Consider the following 23295-nt stretch of genomic DNA (forward strand, 5'->3'; position numbering starts at 1 on the left):
ATACAAGATGTATTGTACTTTGTGGTACTCACTATAAGACTGGGGCTGTCAAGGTATTACAAGATGTATTGTACTTTGTGGTACTCACTATAAGACTGGGCCTGTCAAGGTATTACAAGATGTATTGTACTTTGTGGTACTCACTATAAGACTGGGGCTGTCAAGGTATTACAAGATGTATTGTACTTTGTGGTACTCACTATAAGACTGGGGCCTGTCAAGGTATTACAAGATGTATTGTACTTTGTGGTACTCACTATAAGACTGGGCTGTCAAGGTATTACAAGATGTATTGTACTTTGTGGTACTCACTATAAGACTGGGGCTGTCAAGGTATTACAAGATGTATTGTACTTTGTGGTACTCACTATAAGACTGGGGCTGTCAAGGTATTACAAGATGTATTGTACTTTGTGGTACTCACTATAAGACTGGGACTGTCAAGGTATTACAAGATGTATTGTACTTTGTGGTACTCACTATAAGACTGGCCTGTCAAGGTATTACAAGATGTATTGTACTTTGTGGTACTCACTATAAGACTGGGGCTGTCAAGGTATTACAAGATGTATTGTACTTTGTGGTACTCACTATAAGACTGGGCCTGTCAAGGTATTACAAGATGTATTGTACTTTGTGGTACTCACTATAAGACTGGGGCTGTCAAGGTATTACAAGATGTATTGTACTTCGTGGTACTTCCTGCAAGACTTGTTCAGCCTTATTCTTGTTGGATGAGGTAATATAATACAATATAAAATATAAATGATTCATGTTACTCACCCCCAAATCACACTTTGCCTGGACAAAGTCACCACAAATTTCTGCCTCCAAAGGCACCTCTTTCATTCATGGCTGTGTTAATCTGTAATCGCTGTGTACGTTTTGATACATCTTTAGAGTTGTCTGCCGATGTTTTCCGTTGTTAGTGTTGAATAACCATTTAAAGTGTATTGTTTTACATATTGTCCTCACTCTGAAGCCTTACATTACATATGAGGACTGCTATGTAGAACTGTGTCTAACACATGTGTACTAACCACAAAAACACCAGTGTATACCTATTGAGCCTATAATTACACACGTTCGATCAGATATAAAGTCCAGGTTTTTCTTTACCTTTATACTATACTGCATTTAAATCTTTATCTGCAGCTAGCCATATAGATTTTTTGTTAGTGGATATCAAACACCCCATATTAAGGATTATTTCGTCAGCTATTGATTGTCAGAGTTTTTTGTACATGAGATTTATACAAGATTAAAGTGTACTGGGTATTATTGTATTTTATATACCTAATGAAGTCACAATACAGAGATAAATGCTTGAAAGCTGACCTCAGCTTATTTTCAATTTCTGTCATTCAGTAAGATAAATTGGAAGTTAATTAGTTTAATATCTTTAATTGGCATGTGTTCGCTAGTTGATATTCACAATTAGTAATTAAGGTCTTCCTGCTGGTAAGAAATTATCAGACTTTTTACCACTTTTATTTTATATTTTATGGAACAGGATGGAAGGGCGGGGGGGGGGGGGGGGGGGGGGGGGCAGAGTATAGTTATAGTGTTCACAATCTATATCATGAGTGAATTGACAGATTGTATATCGTTGAATGTTAGATTAATAGAATCTTTCACCCCCTTGGGGGTGAGACAGGGGAATCTCAACCCGAGGGGAAGATTCTTAAGTTGCCAAACAAGAGGCTTGCCGAGTGTTTGGCAGCTTAATTATCTAACCCCGAGGGTTAAGATTCCCCTGTCTCACTTCCATGGGGGTGAATGATTATTTTTCTGTTACCCTGTTTACCCTGTTATGTATCTTATATTAAGGTTACATCAATGCAAGGAATTGTTGACGTGACGTGACGTGATTGAATTGTCAATGTGACGCCATTGTACTGTTGCTGTGATGTCATGGTATTGTTGATGTGACGAAATACAATTGTTGAGAACGTGAAAAGACCATGTATATATATCTTGTCTTTTCCCTAGGGTGAGATAATAAAATCTCACCCCGGTAAAACTGAGGATATCCCTGTCCAGGGTAAGAGAAATATAGATCTCTATTATGTCCATTACACACCTCTTTCACTGTGCCAGTGACAGCTGCTACACTATTTCACATCAGTGACATCTTTTATTGAAAGTTATATTATAATCGACTGGAAACTTTAGGTGACATTGAAATATAACAAAAATATAATAAATGTCAATTTAGTAAGTATGTCATATGATGTCAATTCAGTAAGTAGTTTATGATGTCAGTTCATTCAGTAGGTCATGAATGTGGATTCCGGACAACTCCTTCTAAACCGAAGGGCCGTTTTCAATGAAACTTAATTCAAATATAGAGAACCATGTGTAGATGTGCATCTCACTTTCTTTTTCTCAAAATTATGGTTGCTATGGCAACTGGTCACTATATCACTGGGTTATCTTAGTTAGCCTCTAATTAACAGTTCCAATTCACCATTGACTCGTGCAGATTGCGGGGGTATTAGTCAGCCATCCTGGCGACAGTTCTAGTTTTGTTTGTACATTCATTAGAAGTATAGGAGTGATGTTATGGCCAAATTATGCACAAAAAATTTAAGATTTTTTCGCATTTTACAATTTTGTGGACTTAACTTTTTCAGCACCAAAATCCACTTTTAAAGTTTTTGGGGCAAGTTTTTGGAAAGCTTGTAAGTCCAAAAGTATACATCTCACACCCTTCTAATTTGGTTTATACATTCATTAGAGGTCTAAGAGTAATGTTATAGCAAAATCATGCTGAAAAAAATTGTAATTTTTTCGCATTTTACCATTTTGTGGACTTAACTTTTTTGGTACCAAAACTCACTTAAAAGTTTTTAGGGTAAGTCCAAAAGTGTACACCTCACACCCTTATAATTTTGTTTATGCATTCATTAGAGGTCCAGGAGTGATGTTATGGCAAAGTCATGCAGAAAAAAATTGTGATTTTTTGCATTTTACGATTTTTGGACTTAATTTTGTTGGCACCAAAACCTGCTTAAAGATTTTGGGGTAAGGTTTTGGAAAGCTTGTAAGTCCACACCCTTCTTATTTGGTTTATACATCCATTAGAGGTCTAGGAGCGATATTATGTGATGTACAATTTAAAAATGACATGCTTATACATACATAAAAAATGAATGCATAGTGTGATTGTTGCCGCAGGTGAGCTTGCAGGTGAGCTTTCACAATCATTGATGGCACTTGTTTATAATAGGGTGAGACATATTTACTAGCAGAGTATAATTATATTTACTGGCAGGTGAGTCTTTTATTGCAATTTTGCCAGTGAAATATGGAAATTTATCAAACTAATAAAATATAAGTTTTGCAGTGAAAATATTAAGTTTTTCGTTTGTGACCAATCAGACCGAACCAATGTATTCACCACATTGAAACTTGCCAATTTTTCCAATCGAAGCGACAATAGATAAATTGGTTATTTTGCTGTATTTCTGAAATATTCAGACTACAGTTCTTGACAAAATACAAACTTGACCATAGCTATCCATGCACAGTATCCTCTATATATTTACTGGTAGGAGAGACATATTTACTTGAAGGCATAATTCGTCTATATACTGCAGAAAAAGATATATTTCCATTGACTGAATTTAACGTGTCTTAAATCAAGAGGTTGAAAATAAAGGTAAAAAGCATTACAGTTTTATAAATAATTTTATTAAAAAATATAATTTCAAGTTTAATGAAAAGCAGATAAAGATCCATGTTGTGGTGCTTACAGCATTAAACAAGTGTAGATGAAAAAACAAAATATGTGATATGTCCACACAGAATAAATAAATCAGACTTATTTCTTCTTGTCCTGAGAAATCAGTCCTGAATATATATGTCCGTTGACTTTGGCACATCTGAATACTGTATTTACTGTAACTGATGATAGAATGGTAATTGAAATGAATATAAATATATACTTACTGTCAGTCAAAAAACTTTAATACATATGAAAATGTAACTTAAGTTTGCTTAAGACACAAATTTACTGTTATTGCAATTTCAAATAAAAACAAGAATAAAGAAAAAAAAAGGGAAATGATAGGTAACATGCTTCAAGAAAAATATATTTGCAAAAGTAACAACACAAACAAATAATACTGAATCTTCTAACAATTCTACAAACAAGCTTTAAAAACATCTGTTGACTCTGCCCGATAAACTGTCAACTTGGTTAGATAAACTGTCAACTTGGTATGATAAACTGTCGATTAAGCTTGATAAACTGTCAACTTGGTAAGATAAACTGTCGATTAAGCTTGATAAACTGTCAACTTGGTAAGATAAACTGCCGATTAAGCTTGATAAACTGTCGACTCAGCTTGATAAATTGTTGACTTGGCTTAATTGACAAATTGTCGATTCAGCTTGATAAACTGTCAACTTGACTTGATAGACTGTCAACTCAGTTTGAGAAACTGTCAACTTGGTCAGATAAACTGTCAACTTGGTCAGATAAACTGTCAACTTGGTCAGATAAACTGTCAACTTGGTTTGATAAGCTGTCACCTTGACTTGATAAACTGCCAACTTGGTTATATAAACTGTCAACTTGGTAAGATAAACTGTCGATTAAGCTTGATAAACTGTCAACTTGGTTTGATAAACTGTCAACTTGGTTTGACAAACTGTCAATTTGGTTTGATAAACTGTCAACTTGGTTTGACAAACTGTCAATTTGGTTAGATAAACTGTCAACTCAGTTTGGTAAACTGTCAATTTGGTTAGATAAACCGTCAACTCGGTTTGATAAACTGTCAATTTGGTTGGATAAACTGTCAACTTGGTTTGATAAACTGTCAATTTGGTCAGATAAACTGTCAACTTGGTTAGATAAACCGTCAACTCGGTTTGATAAACTGTCAATTTGGTAAGATAAACTGTCAACTTGGTTAGATAAACTGTCAACTTGGTTAGATAAACTGTCAACTTGGTAAGATAAACTGCCGATTAAGCTTGATAAACTGTCAACTTGGTAAGATAAACTGCCGATTAAGCTTGATAAACTGTCGACTCAACTTGATAAATTGTTGACTTGGCTTAATTGACAAATTGTCGATTCAGCTTGATAAACTGTCAACTTGGTTTGATAAGCTGTCACCTTGACTTGATAAACTGTCAACTTGGTTTGACAAACTGTCAATTTGGTTGGATAAACTGTCAACTTGGTTTGACAAACTGTCAACTTGTTTTGATAAACTGTCCTCATAAAATGGCCTAATCAATTGTGATCACAACTTAGTGACACATATTTGTTTATAATACGTTCTACTACAGAATCAGACCTGCCAACTACTACTATTTTATAGTAATCTTTACTATTTTGTGGTGGTCGTTACTCTTTTTTCTCTCGAAATAGTAGCAAATTACTCTTTTTGATGCAATAGATTTGGCAAGAATTGTTAAGAATTACTCTTTTTTTGCTCAAAAATGGGCCAAATTACTATTTTTGAATTTGAAAGGTTGGCAGGTCTGCAGAATACATCAGATAATGAAGAAGTAACCCACCAGATTTGGTTCTGAACCCTGAAGTTTAATATGTCAAACATATTTATCATTAATTGAAATATTTTATAGACTGTAAATAATGTGAGGGGCTTATTTCTGAACTTCTTTTCAACTTATTATTTTAAATTTGATGATTCCGAAAAAATGTGAAGGTTTTTTTTTTCCATATAAATATGGTAAGCGGAAGATGCAATAGTTACATCATTTATATCAATTTGCAATTTTATATCAAGAAATTAATATCTTTGGTTGACCTGCAACTCAATTCTTTGATTAAACATGTTTGTAATGACTGATTTTATATCAATAATGACTCACGCATTGAATAATGTGCTTCATAATGATATAAGACAATGCTGTGGTCATAATAATGTTGTGGAAAAATGCATGGCTAGACCAGAGTTTGAACCTGGGACCTCCGAACACTAGCTGGATGCTCTACTGATTGAGCCACCTGGTCACCGAAGATCAACCTGGTCCAGTACAACACTGTAATTTGCTTTGGACTACATGTTTCTTGACCAATGATAGGAAATTGCTTTGTTGATCCATGGTTTAGATAAAGTTGGTAGACAACATGACTTGCATGTTTTGCTCCATTGATCTATGATAATGATAACCTTGATTAATCTTTGTCAATGCTATGGTTGATTGACTCGATAATTTCCAATGTTACTGATCTGTTTTCTCCTTGTAGGCTGTCGGGCGCGAGTAGTTGTCAATCCCGTAAACCGGCTATTTTTAGATATTTGTCGCCGTGGTGATCGAGAATCTTGTTCACTCAGTTTCTTACTTAAATTGTCTTTTTCCTCTTGTATGGTACGTTGACTGGATTTTAAATCTTCTACCATTTCCCTGAGGTTTATTAAAGTCTTTTCCTTTTCCAGATGTTGTTTATGCATCCCAGTTAGACGATCAATCTCTTTTTGTGAGGCTATTACCTCCCTTTGCAGATTTGTCACCTGATTTCTCTTTACCTCAAGTTCAACATCTCTTAACTGTGATTTTTGAAGCATTTTCTTGTTGTCCATTGATAAGATGTAGAGCTCATCCGTCATTGTTTCGGTCTTTCTGAGTTCGTCCTCTAGTAATTTCTCATTGGATGTCAACTGGAAAATTAGACTATCAATGTGTTTGGACAGAGGGTCACACCTTTCATTGTCACTCAGCGAATCATAACATTGAGATATCTGATCTTCCACTTTCTCTAATCGGTTGAGAAGCGTGTCTATTTGCAGTTGTAATATATTGAATGTCATAGAAGACTCTGTGACACCCTCATCTCGACCAGCCAACTGTTTTTCATCTCCATTGTGTAAAGCCTTCATGTGCACATTCATCTTGATGTAACAATCAAACAGGTTCTTTTTCACAATGTCTGAGGATTCAAAGATATCAGGACTTTCCATGGCATCCTCGTTTGTTGTAGAGGTTGAAGTTGTCCGTTGTTTTTCACGCTCAATCTTCGCCTGATCTGTAATAAATTGTTCAATTGCACGCTTATCTGCCTGAGATAATTTTCTGTTGAGTCCGAAATTGCGGTTCATAAAAGTTGTGACTCGGCTTCGTATTTCGCCTCCCTCCTCCTCATCTGTTGGTGACCCCAATGACATCAACCGTGGAGAGCAAATACCTGTAAAAGGAAACAACTTTCTTAAAAAACTATCCTTGAATGATTTTTAGTGGATTTATTTCTCTAAAGCCTATATAACTGGTTATGTATTTTTTATCAATTCTAAAAACTTAATTCTGATGATCTCACGAAGCAAAGTTAAAATAAAGCACTTTGATGATTTATAGACTCTTTTATAATGCCTCCTATAAAAGTGATTCATTTTTAGCTCACCTGCCCGAAGGGCAAGTGAGCTTATGCCATGGTGCGGCGTCCGTCGTCCGTCCGTCTGTCCGACCGTCCGGCATCAACTTTTTCATTTAAACAACTTCTTCTGAATAACCAAGAGGCCCAGGAACTTCATATTGATAACATTAGCATCTACTTATCATCTCAGTTGAATTAATTGTAAGAATTTCTTTTAATTTCAATGGCGGATTCATTTAATAGTTGACAGGAATTAACTCTTTTGACTGTATGTGGCCACATGCTGTAAAAGTCTTAGGAATAATTTACCTCCTTCAGAGGTGTCAAGTTTGGGGAGAATCACGCTTGGCCGGGGAGTGCAGGGTTTGGACAACTCTATGTCCAAGCTGTCTTGCAGAGTAGAGGCTAGCCAGTGGTAGTCTTGTTTAATGATCCGAATGAACGTGTCAAAGGCATCTGGGCCCCGCGTGGGCAAGAGATTCAGCAGTTTGTAGGAAGGTGACGGGTCATTCTGGAAAGATTGAAAAAAAAAAACTACTTTTTTTTATTGGTGTAATTCTAAAAAATATTATAAACGCAGTGTCCCAACTTTGGAATGGGTGATGCTGGAAAAAAAATTCACTGCTCAATTGAAAAAATGGAGGAACTTTTTTCAAAAGCCTGTCATTATGACCAATGTGATTATAAAAGTATTATAAAAATCAAAAATTTTGTTGGTTAAACCACTTATTACGAACATATTTACTTTAATCATCTCCATTTTAATGATAAAACACATGAGATTTATGTTAACTTTTTAAAATCTACAGTTTGATTATAACACCATACTTTTGCACTGGCGATTGCACAATTTACTAGAATATTATCCACAATCTCTAATCCAAAAGTGAAAACTGGAGATTTGATAGGTGTGTATCAAGTATTTCAGACTATAATGATTCAAATTTTACTCTTGACACAACATTTTCATCTAAACTGTTTTTAGGCGTTAAAAGAAATCTTTCAAGCAATTATCTACGTATATTAATGAATTGAATATTTTACAGCTACAATGAGCATTGATTAGCCTTGTTGACAATTGGAAGCCAGGATCAGCAATTCTAGTGGCCGAATTATCTTTGAATATTATATGCACAAATTACATGCTTTAAATACAACTTAAAATTTGACATTCATTGGCCAATTAACTCCAAAAGCATAGCATTCATTAGCAAGTTACTAACTCTGGAGACAATGAACTCAAAAAGCCTTTGTCAGCCAAATTTGCATTATCTTTATATCATAATAACAAATAGCCGTTAATATGGTGTTGATAATTGGACAAATAACCTATGACTGAATTTGTATCGTTGAATGAATGTAGTGACATGTAACGTAAAAAGCATAAATTGCCTTAATTTGTATTGTAAATATATTTATTGAACAAGATTGTATTTATTGTCAATGTTAATTCTGTATTTATTGTCAATGTTAATTCGGTCTGGGTGATGGATAAATATAATGGTGCTTTACAGGTGCCATGAATATTGATCAGTCACCCAGATTGCATTTATAGTGACAATGTATAATCTATCAAGCATTCAGTTGTTAAATCTACGTTAACTAATGTCTTTCTTAAATTATTACATGTTTATTTCCTTGTATGTTCATTTGAAAGAACAGCTTCTTTAGATAAAGTTAATTTCTGCGATTGATTCACACCCATTCTAACACAGTACAAATTAAGCCTTGCTGAGACTATGATCAACATAGATCCACAATGACGTCATGATAATGCCATGAACGTCATGAATCATTGCTGCATTTAATTCATCCATAGTATTCCTGTGAAATATTAATCAAGATGATTTAACAATTATGTCGTGTAATCTTGACCACATTTGAGCTACTGATGACTGCAACTGTGGTGACAGCTAACTTAAAAAACAGATACCAGCCATATTTGTATTGTTTTATTATCTTTATATGGCAAAAAAAAAAGGAAGAAAAAATTCCAAATCTGGTGCTGGCTAACTTGAAAAGCATCCATTGGCGGAATGAGTTTTTTTACCATGGCTCCACCCAAAGCTAGGTTTCGTCTCGCCGTACACTGTATTTGTATCATTGAAGGCCCAGAATCACAAATGGTGCACTTTGTTGGCAGTTCATGTGAATGACATCTATTGGCCAAATATTTATCAATGAAGGTCTTTGACAGTGAACGGTTGCACTAAAGTGACAAATTGATTTATATAGTTGATCTGGATTATACGACCCTGGGTGGTGAGAGATAAGAATTTATGGCTTACATTGTAGGTACTCTGTCACCTGTACTAGCTACCAGTGTTTGTTACTACCTGTAATTTATAACACAGGTGATCAATTCGTCTCGGTTCTCTGTTTTAAATCTTTCACTTTCTTTCCTGATATTTCAAAATAGTCTAATGATATACATTCTGTAAAATGTTAACTGGGATATGATGTAATTAAAAGGTAAATGATTCAGTTTTTAAATGTTTGAATGATTGTATACAATTTGATTATGATATGTTTCTATTAACAAGTAAATTATCCAGTTGTTTTTTAATGAAGTTTGAATGATTGTACAATCTAATTATGATATGTTTCTATTAGCAGGTAAATTATCAAATTGTTTTTTAATGAAGTTTGAATGATTGTACAATCTAATTATGATATGTTTCTATTAGCAGGTAAATTATCAAATTATTTTAAATGTAGTTGGGATTAATGATTGTAGAATCTGACTATGCAGGGCTAATCGTCCTAATCAGGTTACCTGTTAAAGTGCTGAAACACACCTGACAGGTATATTATACATCTTTGCCCAATACCAGACGTAACAATCGTTGTGATCCCACGATTAGACACATATTGTCCCAGTGGTTTGAATGTTGATCCAGTCATTGTTAAAGTCAACTCAATACACCAACATACATTGGATACAAGGAATTGCTAGATATAGCACTTAATTCAAAGATAGTTTGATGGTATCGAAGAGATTTCTGAGTGTATGAAAATCAAAATAACCTTATGGCATATCATTTACATGTAGGTTGCCAATGGTTCTTGGTAAACAGTAAAACAAACTCTTACATACTTGTACTTTTATCAAAACATGTTTCCCCACTTTTTGTACTTTTATCTGTTTTTTTTCTCTCTGCCTTTGTAATATATTTATGAAATGCTGACTTTTTACGATAATTCAAACATAATAATGGCAGCTTTCCGAGTCGGGAGGGAGACTCCTGAAGTGAGTATCTATATTTAGGCATCAGTAAAAGTGATTCTCTAAGTCTATAGATTAAGCCAATGCTCAGTAGCAATAAAATCTGTCTAAAGTCTCTGTTTGATCTTTTGATAATTTTTCTTCAAATATTTGAAAATAACTAAAGCTCCCCATTTAACTAGTGCAGTGAATTTTCTTTAGCAGTTAATGTTATTATATTTGAGTGAAAATTCCCTATACAAACTATAATAACAAAAAAAAGAGCAGTTTTGCAATCAGAAAACAGCTTCCTCGGCCGAGTCTAAAATTTTAAATTCGCGTGATTGCCAAGGTAGTATTTTGAATTTCCTGTGATCTGGGTTATTTAGCATGCAATTTGATAGGCTGGTGTTTCAAGCGTCTTTGGGACCTTGCATGTATTGCTGATGTCTGGTAGCTGGATCCCAGTTCCAGTGTAAACAAATATTGAATATTGAAAACGCTGCCAATGTAATCAGGGTTGCTGTTAGGATCCTGGAAAATTATTTGGCCAATTCCAATATGTCTTAAACGTTTGTTGGATGATCAACAGTCTTACAATGACAAAAACTTCCTTGAGAAAATTTAATGCTGAGTCACGGTGATAAAATTCATAGTCGTTCAATTTTCGTTTTAGTATTGGGTTCTCAACATTCAAGCTGATAGAAGTAAGTCTAATATAACAAAATAATTATTGACTCACAGGGACTGAGGGCAATAGTGATTTTGTGAGCACCCTCGACCCTGACTATTGCACACTTCGCGTCAGTTAATAGTCAGGATCTTTGGTGCTACCAAAATCGCTGTTGCCCTCAGCCCCAGTCAATAATTGTATACATATAACTAGTTAGACTCAAAATTGATTCTGAATAAAATAGCTAGTTGAACTTGCTGTTTAACAAGATATAGCTATAGTTTGATTTGATGCTGTTTAACAAGATAGCTAGTTTGACTTGATGCTATTTAACAAGATGTGGCCTCATGCTGTTTAACAAGATAGCTAGTTTGATTTGATGCTGTTTAACAAGATAGCTAGTTTGTCTTGATGCTGTTTAACAAGATAGCTAGTTTGACTTGATGCTGTTTAACAAGATAGCTAGTTTGTCTTGATGCTGTTTAACAAGATAGCTAGTTTGACTTGATGCTGTTTAACAAGATAGCTAGTTTGACTTGATGCTATTTAACAAGATGTGGCCTCATGCTGTTTAACAAGATAGCTAGTTTGATTTGATGCTGTTTAACAAGATAGCTAGTTTGATTTGATGCTGTTTAACAAGATAGTTAGTTTGATTTGATGCTGTTTAACAAGATAGCTAGTTTGATTTGATGCTGTTTAACAAGATAGCTAGTTTGACTTGATGCTGTTTAACAATTAGCTAGTTTGACTTGATGCTGTTTAACGAGATAGCTAGTTTGACTTTATGCTGTTTAACAGTTAGCTAGTTTGACTTGATATTACTAACCAGATGACTACTGGTAGGTAGACTTACCCTGATGATCTCAATCAGATGATTGTCAAATATTTTATTTTGGAAGCACTCGCCAAGAAGAACTTCAGTCACAATGATGTCTCGCCCCAACTCAACGTGATGCTTTTGCAGCACAGTTCTCTGTACCTCATTCATATTGTCAGCTCTTTGTGTACGGAACAAGGACAGCACCTAAAACTAATACAAATATGCAGTCAATACAAACCCCTTATTGAGAATGGAAATAACAAGTAATATCATAATGTTACAACATGTGGTTCAGTATACTATGCAAGCAAAAGTGTTGTTGTTTCTGTGATTATTACCTTTGGAAACGGAGGGATGTGTGGTAAATAGCAAAGGTGTCTGTAGGAGAATTAAGGTTTGTGTACAAATACAATGACACTCTGTAGGAGAATTAAGGTTTGTGTACAAATACACTTGACACTCTGTAGGAGAATTAAGGTTTGTGTACAAATACAATGACTTCTGTACAAATTGTATATTTGTCTGTTGTATATCTCTGTTGGATTCAGCACAGGATATGTAACAGTTTTAAAAGATCGAGCACCATTTAACTTTAGAAATCCAGGCTACAATGATTGAGCACTATTTAATTTTAGAGATGGCTACAAAGATTAAGCACCATTTTAAATTAAGAGATGGCTGCAAAGATTGAGCACCATTTGATTTTAGAGATGGCTACAAAGATTGAGTGCGAGTACCATTTGATTGTAGAGGTGGCTACAAAGATTGAGTGCGAGTACCATTTGATTGTTAATTTTGGAGATGGTTATAGACAGATGATAAGCAAATTAACATCATATTAGGCACACTGCCGCACTGTTATGAAGTATACCGGTTGGTGAAGAATAACACTGCTGTCAAAAAGGAGTAGGTTACAGGTATTTGTGTACTTAATATCCACAGTGGTTTTATATAGCAGTGTATATAACCCTGAAATACTTGTGGATAACCTAATCAAACAAAACAGTGATAATATTGGCACTTTCTCATTCTGAGCCTTTCATTACATGGCACTTGTCTAGGTATAATAGACCCACACAGAATTTGTTTATATATATGTGTACATGTAGCATTATAAATAAAACTTGAGGTGTATCAAATGGTTGTAAAAATCAAGTGCTGAAATTTATAAACGCAATGAAGAAGGGCCGGCATGGTAATAAAATGTTTTTATAAAAAAAAAATGTCGATAGAAGTGCAGAAATTTGGGAAAGTTCATTTTCAAAATTTCAGCAGTAAAGTAACTAATCCAGCTTTCTAAAAAAACCTCCTAAAATGCAATAAATAAACCATGAAAAAAAAAAAAAAAAAAATTGGCTGGGCTGTACAGATATATATCAACACTTATATCATTACAAAATCATCACCAAGTTCAGCTGACAAAAAATGTTTCCTTGCATTTAATCAGTAACATAAGTTACATATTTTATATTAATCTTTAGTGTTTCATCGTCACAATATAAATGATTAATTAAAACTTACCTTGTAATTAGTTACAATGTAGAAATATTACCAGGATTATCTCCCAGGACCTGGTTCCAACATAATGTTACACATGTTACTCCTTCACACTGGGAGAATCAACTGTCACAGATACTACCTTCTGGTAATTTTAAAAATGATCTCATTATCTAACAGGTACAGGCAGTGCCAAAGCGGTGACCCCATGGGGATTAGAGGCCGTCAATGGGGGTAAATAGGGTTTTAGTTTTAACAGAACAAGATTTAAAAATGAAATGCTGTTGACTTAATCTCTTGCCAAAAATGGTGTGTAGCTTTATAATCATGTAAATCTTGATAGTGGTTTTATTTGAAGTGTTACACACCGAGTTAGTCTGGTCTTTATTACTCTATGGTTCATTAGTTCAAGAACAATATCAGTCGAGATTTAAAATCTACCATTTATAAACTTAAGGTAAACCCTGTTCAGTACCTCAAGTTTACCATTTTGGAATTTCCATACCCAGAGGTAATAATCATATACATAAATAAATTGTATCAATCATGTGCATTAAAACTGTTCAAATTTTGACTAGTGTAATCTCACCTGGGTCAGAGGACCAAGGTGATATGCTGATGTCATACTGGGGCATATGACATCTGTCTCGCAATCTAACTGGTAGAAATTACAAACAGAATTTTACTAAATATGACATGATTCAAGTGAATATTAATGACTTATCTGTGAGTGGTAACAATTAATTGTAAAAATGGTAGAGGCTGAGAGATTGAAGGGTTGTAAAAGGGCACAATTAAAATATGGCCCAATAATTGCTTAAATTTAGATTAATTTTTTGGATTTATATGATGGGTATCTCCAGTACTGCATGGGAAGAATAATGAAATCTGGAAAAATGTATTTGAGTCAAGTTCATAATGGAATAAGAAGATTCTTAAAATGTTAATGAACTTGACTAAATGCTTGTTGTATGTGTATGTGACACTTTAAAAACAGCTTCATGCTATTATGTGTTGGAATTGACTGTCTAACCATCATGTGTTGTTCAATTAATGTTGTATTGCTTCATAAGGTACAAAAACTTGTGCCAAATCCTTTTTGCCAATTTTGGTAACAAAGTAAGTATAAAAGATATGAGGGTTAGGATTGCTCAAATGAAATATTTGGCTCAATTTCTCTTCTTAAAATAAACTAGATGAAATTTTAAAACAAAAACAAAAGAAGTATATGAAATGTAAAGAAAAAGAAAATACATAAAAAAGATATACTGAGGTTTCCCTTGCAATATTTTCTCTAAGAGTTGTTTGTTTGTTTTTGAGCTTATCGCTCCTGGAACCTCCAGGGTCATTTTGAGGCAGGGTATCCTTGTAGTAGTTGGTGACTACCTCACTGCACAACATAAGATAGGCCTGTTGCATGCCATCAAGTGTAATTAGGGTAAAGAGTATTGCCCAAGGACATAACCATGACAGTCCAGCTTCCTGAGAATCACAAACCAACACAGACAGGAAGTGTCGAACTACGCACTTCAGATCTTCACCTGAGGTTACATGGCCATCGCTTGATTCGACTGAGCTATCGTGGCCCCCACAGTAAGAGCAAGTGAACTGATGATGTGATGTGGCGTTTGCTTTCCGGTATCAACTTTTACCTGAACTCCTCAATAAACAAAAGTCTTAGAATCAAGATATTGAATTGACTGCAAGGTTCCTATGATGAAGCCTATCAAAGTGTGCAAAAAGAAGCAACCTTGACTCATATTCAAGGTTGTGGTGTAAAATGTTTTGAAACACATTAATTACTTCTAAGATTTACCAAAAGCCCTTAATCATGGTCAAGTATTTATTTTTATAAATTAATTAGGATGATTCCCAACACCATTTGTCAAAAGAAATGGCCTTGATTCATATTCAAGGTCACAGGGGTCAAATTTGTCAAAACACTCAAGTAGCATCTTTTGATTACCTGAAAGACCTAGAGTCATTAAAGCAGAGAATACATCAGGTGAGTACTACAGGCTCATTGGGCCTCTTGTTTTCTTTAGATATAAACACTACAACCATACAGGCCTGGTGGGTCTCTTTTTTTTCTCATTATACCCCCGCAACGAAGTTAGAGGGGTATACTGGAATCAGGTTGTCCGTCCGTCTCTCCGTCTGTAGACACATTTTGTCCGGAAAACTCCTCCTAAACCGATGCGCCGATTCCAATGAAACTTCACATAAATATTAATGATCATGTGTAGATGTGCATGCCACTTTCTTTTTCTCAAAATTATGGTTGCTATGGCAACTGGTCACTGAATACAGGCATGCACAGGTTATCTTAGATGGCCTCTAATTAACAGTTCCAGTTCACCATTGACTTGTGCAGATTGCGGGGGTATTAGTCAGCCATCCTGGTGACAGTTCTAGTTTAGATATATATATAAACACAACAACAATCTCTTAGCATCACTGTTAATTCCAAGAGGGAGGAAACAGCTATATGATGAAGTTTAATTCGTGTCAAATGTGCCGAACTTTAAATTTGTATTGAGAATTAAAGGGCTGATATCATTACAGTACAGAGTTGACTGATAGAAATCAACAACAAAAATTTGCGTTATTGGATATTCAAACATCTCGTCTAAAGTTAGAACCTTTCTCAGTATAGAGACCTATATTTTTGCCAAAATTCTGTCAGGTACTGTGCTATCTGGAGTGTGTCTCTACATAGAGACGATCGATTATGTATCGAACATTGCTGGGCTTAGACTATCTTATCAGTCATTTAATAGCTCAATCAATATTAGCTGACAGAGATAGGTATTTGTACAGTTGTTGTAATGCTTTGAATGCTATTATAAATTATTTCTTGTTCCTGATGTTACGTCAGGTTATTGTATTGTTTCTTATATCAAATCAGCTAACAGGATGTAAGTTTTAATGGATAAGTATTGAATTTCAAAAGTCTTCAGGTTAAATGAATAAAAGATATTAGAACCATCCCACTGCTGGAAATGTAATTCTATCCTTCAGTAAGACCTTGTATTTGGATCGGGTTAAATTGGAACAAGAGTACAGATGAACTTATTATGTCTAATACGTATGTGATATACTCCTGAGAAAAACTACCCTTTTTCGAACAATACAACTCAATTACCAAAATTCATTTTGGAAGTAGCCTGCCCGACAGACGTGTTAGACTGACTTTTATTTTACAGCATGTATTATAATGCATGTACGAAATAAATGTAATGTATACATTGACAAAAATATCAACTCTCTCTCATCTCGCCTTATTAAATCTAATCTAAGATCTATGCCATCTTCAATAAACACATATATACAGCATATGTGCTTATGTAACGTCAAGGGTTGTTTTATCTGGTACAGTTCTCTTTATCTATGTAAAACTACACTGTTGCGTTTGTAAGAATTGTCTCCCTTCTCAATGTTCGGGATTTTCCGTAAGAAACAATCGTGCATTTTCGGGCGGAGCGGGGAACATTGCAATATCCCACGGCAATGTTGACCGCTGTTTCTGACACTGCATATTGTTTCAGGTCATGTGATTAGGAATTGACCAATAATAAGGCGAGAATCTTACATAAGGTATAATAAACTAAAATCATGCCCCTTACCCCCGTATTTGTGGAGTTATTCCCCTTTGATAATTTTACTTGTCCGGACCATAACTCCAATACTACTCAACTCAGGCTCTCCATACTTGACACAAATATACATCTTGATGAGCCGGAGTATCGCATACTAAAATCATGCCCCTTACCTCCGTATTTGCGGAGTTATTCCCCTTTGATGATTTTACTTGTCCGGACCATAACTAAAATACTACTGGAGCCAGGCTCTCCATACTTGACACAAATATACATCTTGATTAGCCGGAGTATCGCATACCAAAATCATGCCCCGTTACCCCCGTATTTGCGGAGTTATAATACCCCCGCAACGAAGTTAGGTATACTGGAATCAGGTTGTCCGTCTGTCCGTCTGTCTGTAGACACATTTTGTCCGGACAACTCCTCCTAAACTGATGGGCCGATTCCAATGAAACTTTACACAAATATTAATGATCATGTGTAGATGTGCATGCCACTTTCTTTTTCTCAAAATTATGGTTGCTATGGCAACTGGTCTCTATAAACAGGTTTTCCGATAAGAACCATAACTTTAAGTTTGTCCGGACAACTCCTCCTAAACCGAAGGGTCGATTTCAATGAAACTTCACACAAATATAGAGGACCATGTTTAGATGTGCATGCCGCTTTCTTTTTCTCAAAATTATGGTTACTATGGCAAGTGGTCACTATATTAACTGTTCAAATTCACCATTAACTCGTGCAGATTGCGGGGGTATTAGTCGGCCATCCTGGCGACAGTTTTAGTTCCCCTTTGATGATTTTGTAATTGCTCACCATTCACTTAATAATGGTATTAGGAGGCTGATTCTTTGCAACGAGGTTCTTTTGATGTATATATTGTGTATATAAACATGTGAACTAATTTTTGTGTTGTTGTGTCTAAACCAAGGTTTCCCATATTTGCAACATATATACATCTCATCATTTAAAGTTGCCCTTCGGTTTCGACTACACACCATTATGTGTATCAATATCTCCTTCCAACTTTCCAACAATGATACTTCATTTTAAAGCATTACAACCTGTGAAACTACCCCCTTCCAAGTGTCAAATATTGCGGCGGGCATATGTTGTGGCCCTCCAATGGGCCCTTGTTTAATAACGATAAAATAAAATAACTTATTTTTCTAAACGTTGTTCTGTCTTGCGGGTCTCTGGCTAGAATGACGCTATCGCACCTGTATTCCCATTTATCACGTGTTACCTTCACGCAAATCTCGTGCACCTCGCCACTGCTCATGATTATTCAAACATGCTAATATCCATTTACGAAACTCCCAGACATATATTTCCTGCTATACTCCGTAATGCAGGAAAGTTACGTTCTTATTAGGTCACAAGTTAAGTCTCGAGTGACCTATTCCAGTCACCTTTTGTACGAAGCCTCAAGTGACCTATTCTTAATGTCACCTTTTGTACAAAGTCTTGAGTGACCTATTCTAGTCACCTTTTGTACAAAGTCTTGAGTGACCTATTCTAGTCACCTTTTGTACAAAGCCTTGAGTGACCTATTTTAGTCACCTTTTGTACAAAGTCTCAAGTGACCTATTCTAGTCACCTTTTGTACAAAGCCTCGAGTGACCTATTCTAGTCACATTTTGTACAAAGTCTCGAGTGACCTATTCTAGTCACCTTTTGTACAAATCCTCAAGTGACCTATTCTAGTCACCTTTTGTACAAATCCTCAAGTGACCTATTCTAGTCACCTTTTGTACAAAGCCTCAAGTGACCTATTCTAGTCACCTTTTGTACAAAGCCTCGAGTGACCTATTCTAGTCACCTTTTGTACAAAGCCTCAAGTGACCTATTCTAGTCACCTTTTGTACAAAGCCTCAAGTGACCTATTCTAGTCACCTTTTGTACAAATCCTCAAGTGACCTATTCTAGTCACCTTTTGTACAAAGTCTTGAGTGACCTATTCTAATCACCTTTTGTACAAAGTCTTGAGTGACCTATTCTAATCACCTTTTGTAAGAAGCCTCGAGTGACCTATTCTAGTCACCTTTTGTACAAATCCTCGAGTGACCTATTCTAGTCACCTTTTGTACAAAGCCTCAAGTGACCTATTCTAGTCACCTTTTGTACAAAGCCTCAAGTGACCTATTCTAGTCACCTTTTGTACAAAGTCTTGAGTGACCTATTCTAGTCACATTTTGTACAAAGCCTCAAATGACCTATTCTTGTCACCTTTTGTACAAAGCCTCAAGTGACCTATTCTAGTCACCTTTTGTACAAAGTCTTGAGTGACCTATTCTAGTCGCCTTTTGTACAAAGTCTTGAGTGACCTATTCTAGTCACCTTTTGTACAAAGCCTCAAATGACCTATTCTAGTCACCTTTTGTACAAAGCCTCAAGTGACCTATTCTAGTCACCTTTTGTACAAAGTCTTGAGTGACCTATTCTAGTCGCCTTTTGTACAAAGTCTTGAGTGACCTATTCTAGTCGCCTTTTGTACAAAGCCTCAAGTGACCTATTCTAGTCACATTTTGTACAAAGCCTCAAATGACCTATTCTTGTCACCTTTTGTACAAAGCCTCAAGTGACCTATTCTAGTCACCTTTTGTACAAAGTCTTGAGTGACCTATTCTAGTCACCTTTTGTATGAAGTCTTGAGTGACCTATTCTAGTCACCTTTTGTACAAAGCCTCAAGTGACCTATTCTAGTCACATTTTGTACAAAGCCTCAAATGACCTATTCTTGTCACCTTTTGTACAAAGCCTCAAGTGACCTATTCTAGTCACCTTTTGTACAAAGTCTTAAGTGACCTATTCTAGTCACCTTTTGTACAAAGCCTCAAGTGACCTATTCTAGTCACCTTTTGTACAAAGCCTCAAGTGACCTATTCTAGTCACCTTTTGTACAAATCCTCAAGTGACCTATTCTAGTCACCTTTTGTACAAATCCTCAAGTGACCTATTCTAGTCACCTTTTGTACAAAGTCTTGAGTGACCTATTCTAGTCACCTTTTGTACAAAGCCTCAAGTGACCTATTCCAGTCACCTTTTGTATGAAGTCTTGAGTGACCTATTCTAGTCGCCTTTTGTACAAAGCCTCAAATGACATATTCTTGTCACCTTTTATATGAAGTCTTGAGTGACCTATTCTAGTCGCCTTTTGTACAAAGCCTCAAATGACATATTCTTGTCACCTTTTGTACAAAGTCTCAAGTGACCTATTCTAGTCACCTTTGTACAAAGCCTCAAATGACATATTCTTGTCACCTTTTGTACAAAGTCTCAAGTGACCTATTCTAGTCACCTTTTGTACAAAGCCTCAAATGGCCTATTTTAGTCACCTTTTGTACAAAGTCTTGAGTGACCTATTCTGGTCACCTTTTGTATGAAGTCTTGAGTGACCTATTCTAGTCACCTTTTGTACAAAGCCTCAAGTGACCTATTCTAGTCACATTTTGTACAAAGCCTCAAATGACCTATTCTAGTCACCTTTTGTACAAAGCCTCAAGTGACCTATTCTAGTCACCTTTTGTACAAAGTCTTGAGTGACCTATTCTAGTCACCTTTTGTACAAAGTCTTGAGTGACCTATTCTAGTCACCTTTTGTACAAAGCCTCAAGTGACCTATTCTAGTCACCTTTTGTACAAAGTCTTGAGTGACCTATTCTAGTCACCTTTTGTACAAAGCCTCAAGTGACCTATTCCAGTCACATTTTGTACAAAGCCTCAAGTGACCTATTCTAGTCACCTTTTGTACAAAGCCTCAAGTGACCTATTCTAGTCACCTTTTGTACAAAGCCTCAAGTGACCTATTCCAGTCACCTTTTGTACAAAGCCTCAAGTGACCTATTCTTAATGTCACCTTTTGTACAAAGTCTTGAGTGACCTATTCTAGTCACCTTTTGTACAAAGTCTTGAGTGACCTATTCTAGTCACCTTTTGTACAAATCCTCAAGTGACCTATTCCAGTCACCTTTTGTACAAAGCCTCAAGTGACCTATTCTAGTCACCTTTTGTACAAAGTCTTGAGTGACCTATTCTAGTCACCTTTTGTACAAAGCCTCAAGTGACCTATTCTAGTCACCTTTTGTACAAAGTCTTGAGTGACCTATTCTAGTCACCTTTTGTACAAAGCCTCAAGTGACCTATTCCAGTCACATTTTGTACAAAGCCTCAAGTGACCTATTCTAGTCACCTTTTGTACAAAGCCTCAAGTGACCTATTCTAGTCACCTTTTGTACAAAGCCTCAAGTGACCTATTCTAGTCACCTTTTGTACAAAGCCTCAAGTGACCTATTCTTGTCACTTTTTGTACAAAGCCTCAAGTGACCTATTCCAGTCACCTTTTGTATGAAGTCTTGAGTGACCTATTCTAGTCGCCTTTTGTACAAAGTCTCAAGTGACCTATTCTAGTCACCTTTTGTACAAAGTCTCGAGTGACCTATTCTAGTCACTTTTTGTACAAAGCCTCGAGTGACCTATTCTAGTCGCCTTTTGTACAAAGCCTCAAGTGACCTATTCTAGTCACTTTTTGTACAAAGCCTCAAGTGACCTATTCAAGTCACCTTTTGTACAAAGCCTCAAGTGACCTATTCTAGTCACCTTTTGTACAAATCCTCAAGTGACCTATTCTAGTCACCTTTTGTACAAAGCCTCGAGTGACCTATTCTAGTCACCTTTTGTACAAAGCCTCGAGTGACCTATTCTAGTCACCTTTTGTACAAAGCCTCAAATGGCCTATTTTAGTCACCTTTTGTACAAAGCCTCAAATGGCCTATTTTAGTCACCTTTTGTACAAAGTCTTGAGTGACCTATTCTAGTCACCTTTTGTACAAAGTCTTGAGTGACCTTTTCTAGTCACCTTTTGTACAAGGCCTCAAATGGCCTATTTTAGTCACCTTTTGTACAAAGTCTTGAGTGACCTATTCTGGTCACCTTTTGTATGAAGTCTTGAGTGACCTATTCTAGTCACCTTTTGTACAAAGCCTCGAGTGACCTATTCTAGTCACCTTTTGTACAAAGCCTCAAGTGACCTATTCTAGTCACCTTTTGTATAAAGCCTCAAGTGACCTATTCTTGTCACCTTTTGTACAAATCCTCAAGTGACCTATTCTAGTCACCTTTTGTACAAAGCCTCAAGTGACCTATTCTAGTCACCTTTTGTACAAAGCCTCAAGTGACCTATTCTAGTCACCTTTTGTACAAAGCCTCAAGTGACCAATTCTAGTCACCTTTTGTACAAAGTCTTGAGTGACCTATTCTAGTCACCTTTTGTACAAAGTCTTGAGTGACCTATTCTAGTCACCTTTTGTACAAAGTCTTGAGTGACCTATTCTAGTCACCTTTTGTACAAATCCTCAAGTGACCTATTCTAGTCACCTTTTGTACAAATCCTCAAGTGACCTATTCTAGTCACCTTTTGTACAAATCCTCAAGTGACCTATTCTAGTCACCTTTTGTACAAAGCCTCAAGTGACCTATTCTAGTCACCTTTTGTACAAAGCCTCAAGTGACCAATTCTAGTCACCTTTTGTACAAAGTCTTGAGTGACCTATTCTAGTCACCTTTTGTACAAAGCCTCAAGTGACCTATTCTAGTCACCTTTTGTACAAAGCCTCAAGTGGCCTATTCTAGTCACCTTTTTTAAGAAGTCTCAAGTGACCTATTCTAGTCACCTTTTTTAAGAAGTCTCAAGTGACCTATTCTAGTCACCTTTTGTACAAAGCCTCAAGTGACCTTTTCTAGTCACCTTTTGTACAAAGCCTCAAATGGCCTATTTTATTCACCTTTTGTACAAAGCCTCAAGTGACCTATTCTAGTCACCTTTTGTACAAAGCCTCAAGTGACCTATTCTAGTCACCTTTTGTACAAAGTCTTGAGTGACCTATTCTAGTCACCTTTTGTACAAAGCCTCAAATGGCCTATTTTATTCACCTTTTGTACAAAGTCTCGAGTGACCTATTCTAGTCACCTTTTGTACAAATCCTCAAGTGACCTATTCTAGTCACCTTTTGTACAAAGTCTTGAGTGACCTATTCTAGTCACCTTTTGTACAAAGCCTCAAGTGACCTATTCTAGTCACCTTTTGTACAAAGTCTCGAGTGACCTATTCTAGTCACCTTTTGTATGAAGTCTTGAGTG

The 23295-nt window shown here is 35.9% G+C and overlaps 2 protein-coding genes across 3 annotated transcripts in view; both read right to left on the reverse strand.

Annotated features, from left to right (window-relative positions):
- Positions 1-1057, reverse strand: part of LOC117316474 — a 6400-nt gene extending 5343 nt beyond the window's left edge. The window contains exon 1 of the mRNA XM_033871080.1: positions 784-1057. The gene's annotated coding sequence lies outside the window, so the exon portion shown is untranslated. The remainder of the gene's footprint in view (positions 1-783) is intronic.
- A 2867-nt stretch (positions 1058-3924) lies between these two features.
- Positions 3925-13687, reverse strand: LOC117316472. 2 transcript variants are annotated; one of them, XR_004529861.1, is made up of 5 exons: positions 13580-13687; positions 12092-12268; positions 7667-7868; positions 5132-7171; positions 3925-4434 (listed from the first exon to the last, which is right to left on the reverse strand). XR_004529861.1 is itself a non-coding variant. In XM_033871077.1 (4 exons), the coding sequence occupies exons 2-4, from the start codon at positions 12224-12226 to the stop codon at positions 6180-6182; spliced, it is 1329 nt and encodes a 442-aa protein (XP_033726968.1). In that variant the 5' UTR covers positions 12227-12268; positions 13580-13687; the 3' UTR covers positions 3925-6179. The 2 variants fall into 2 exon arrangements, 1 of the variants encoding a protein (XP_033726968.1); XM_033871077.1 differs by having other exon boundaries at positions 3925-7171.
- Between the last annotated feature and the right edge of the window lie 9608 nt (positions 13688-23295).

Source organism: Pecten maximus, chromosome 18 (genome assembly GCF_902652985.1).
Source record: "Pecten maximus chromosome 18, xPecMax1.1, whole genome shotgun sequence".
Taxonomy (NCBI): Eukaryota; Metazoa; Mollusca; class Bivalvia; order Pectinida; family Pectinidae; genus Pecten; species Pecten maximus.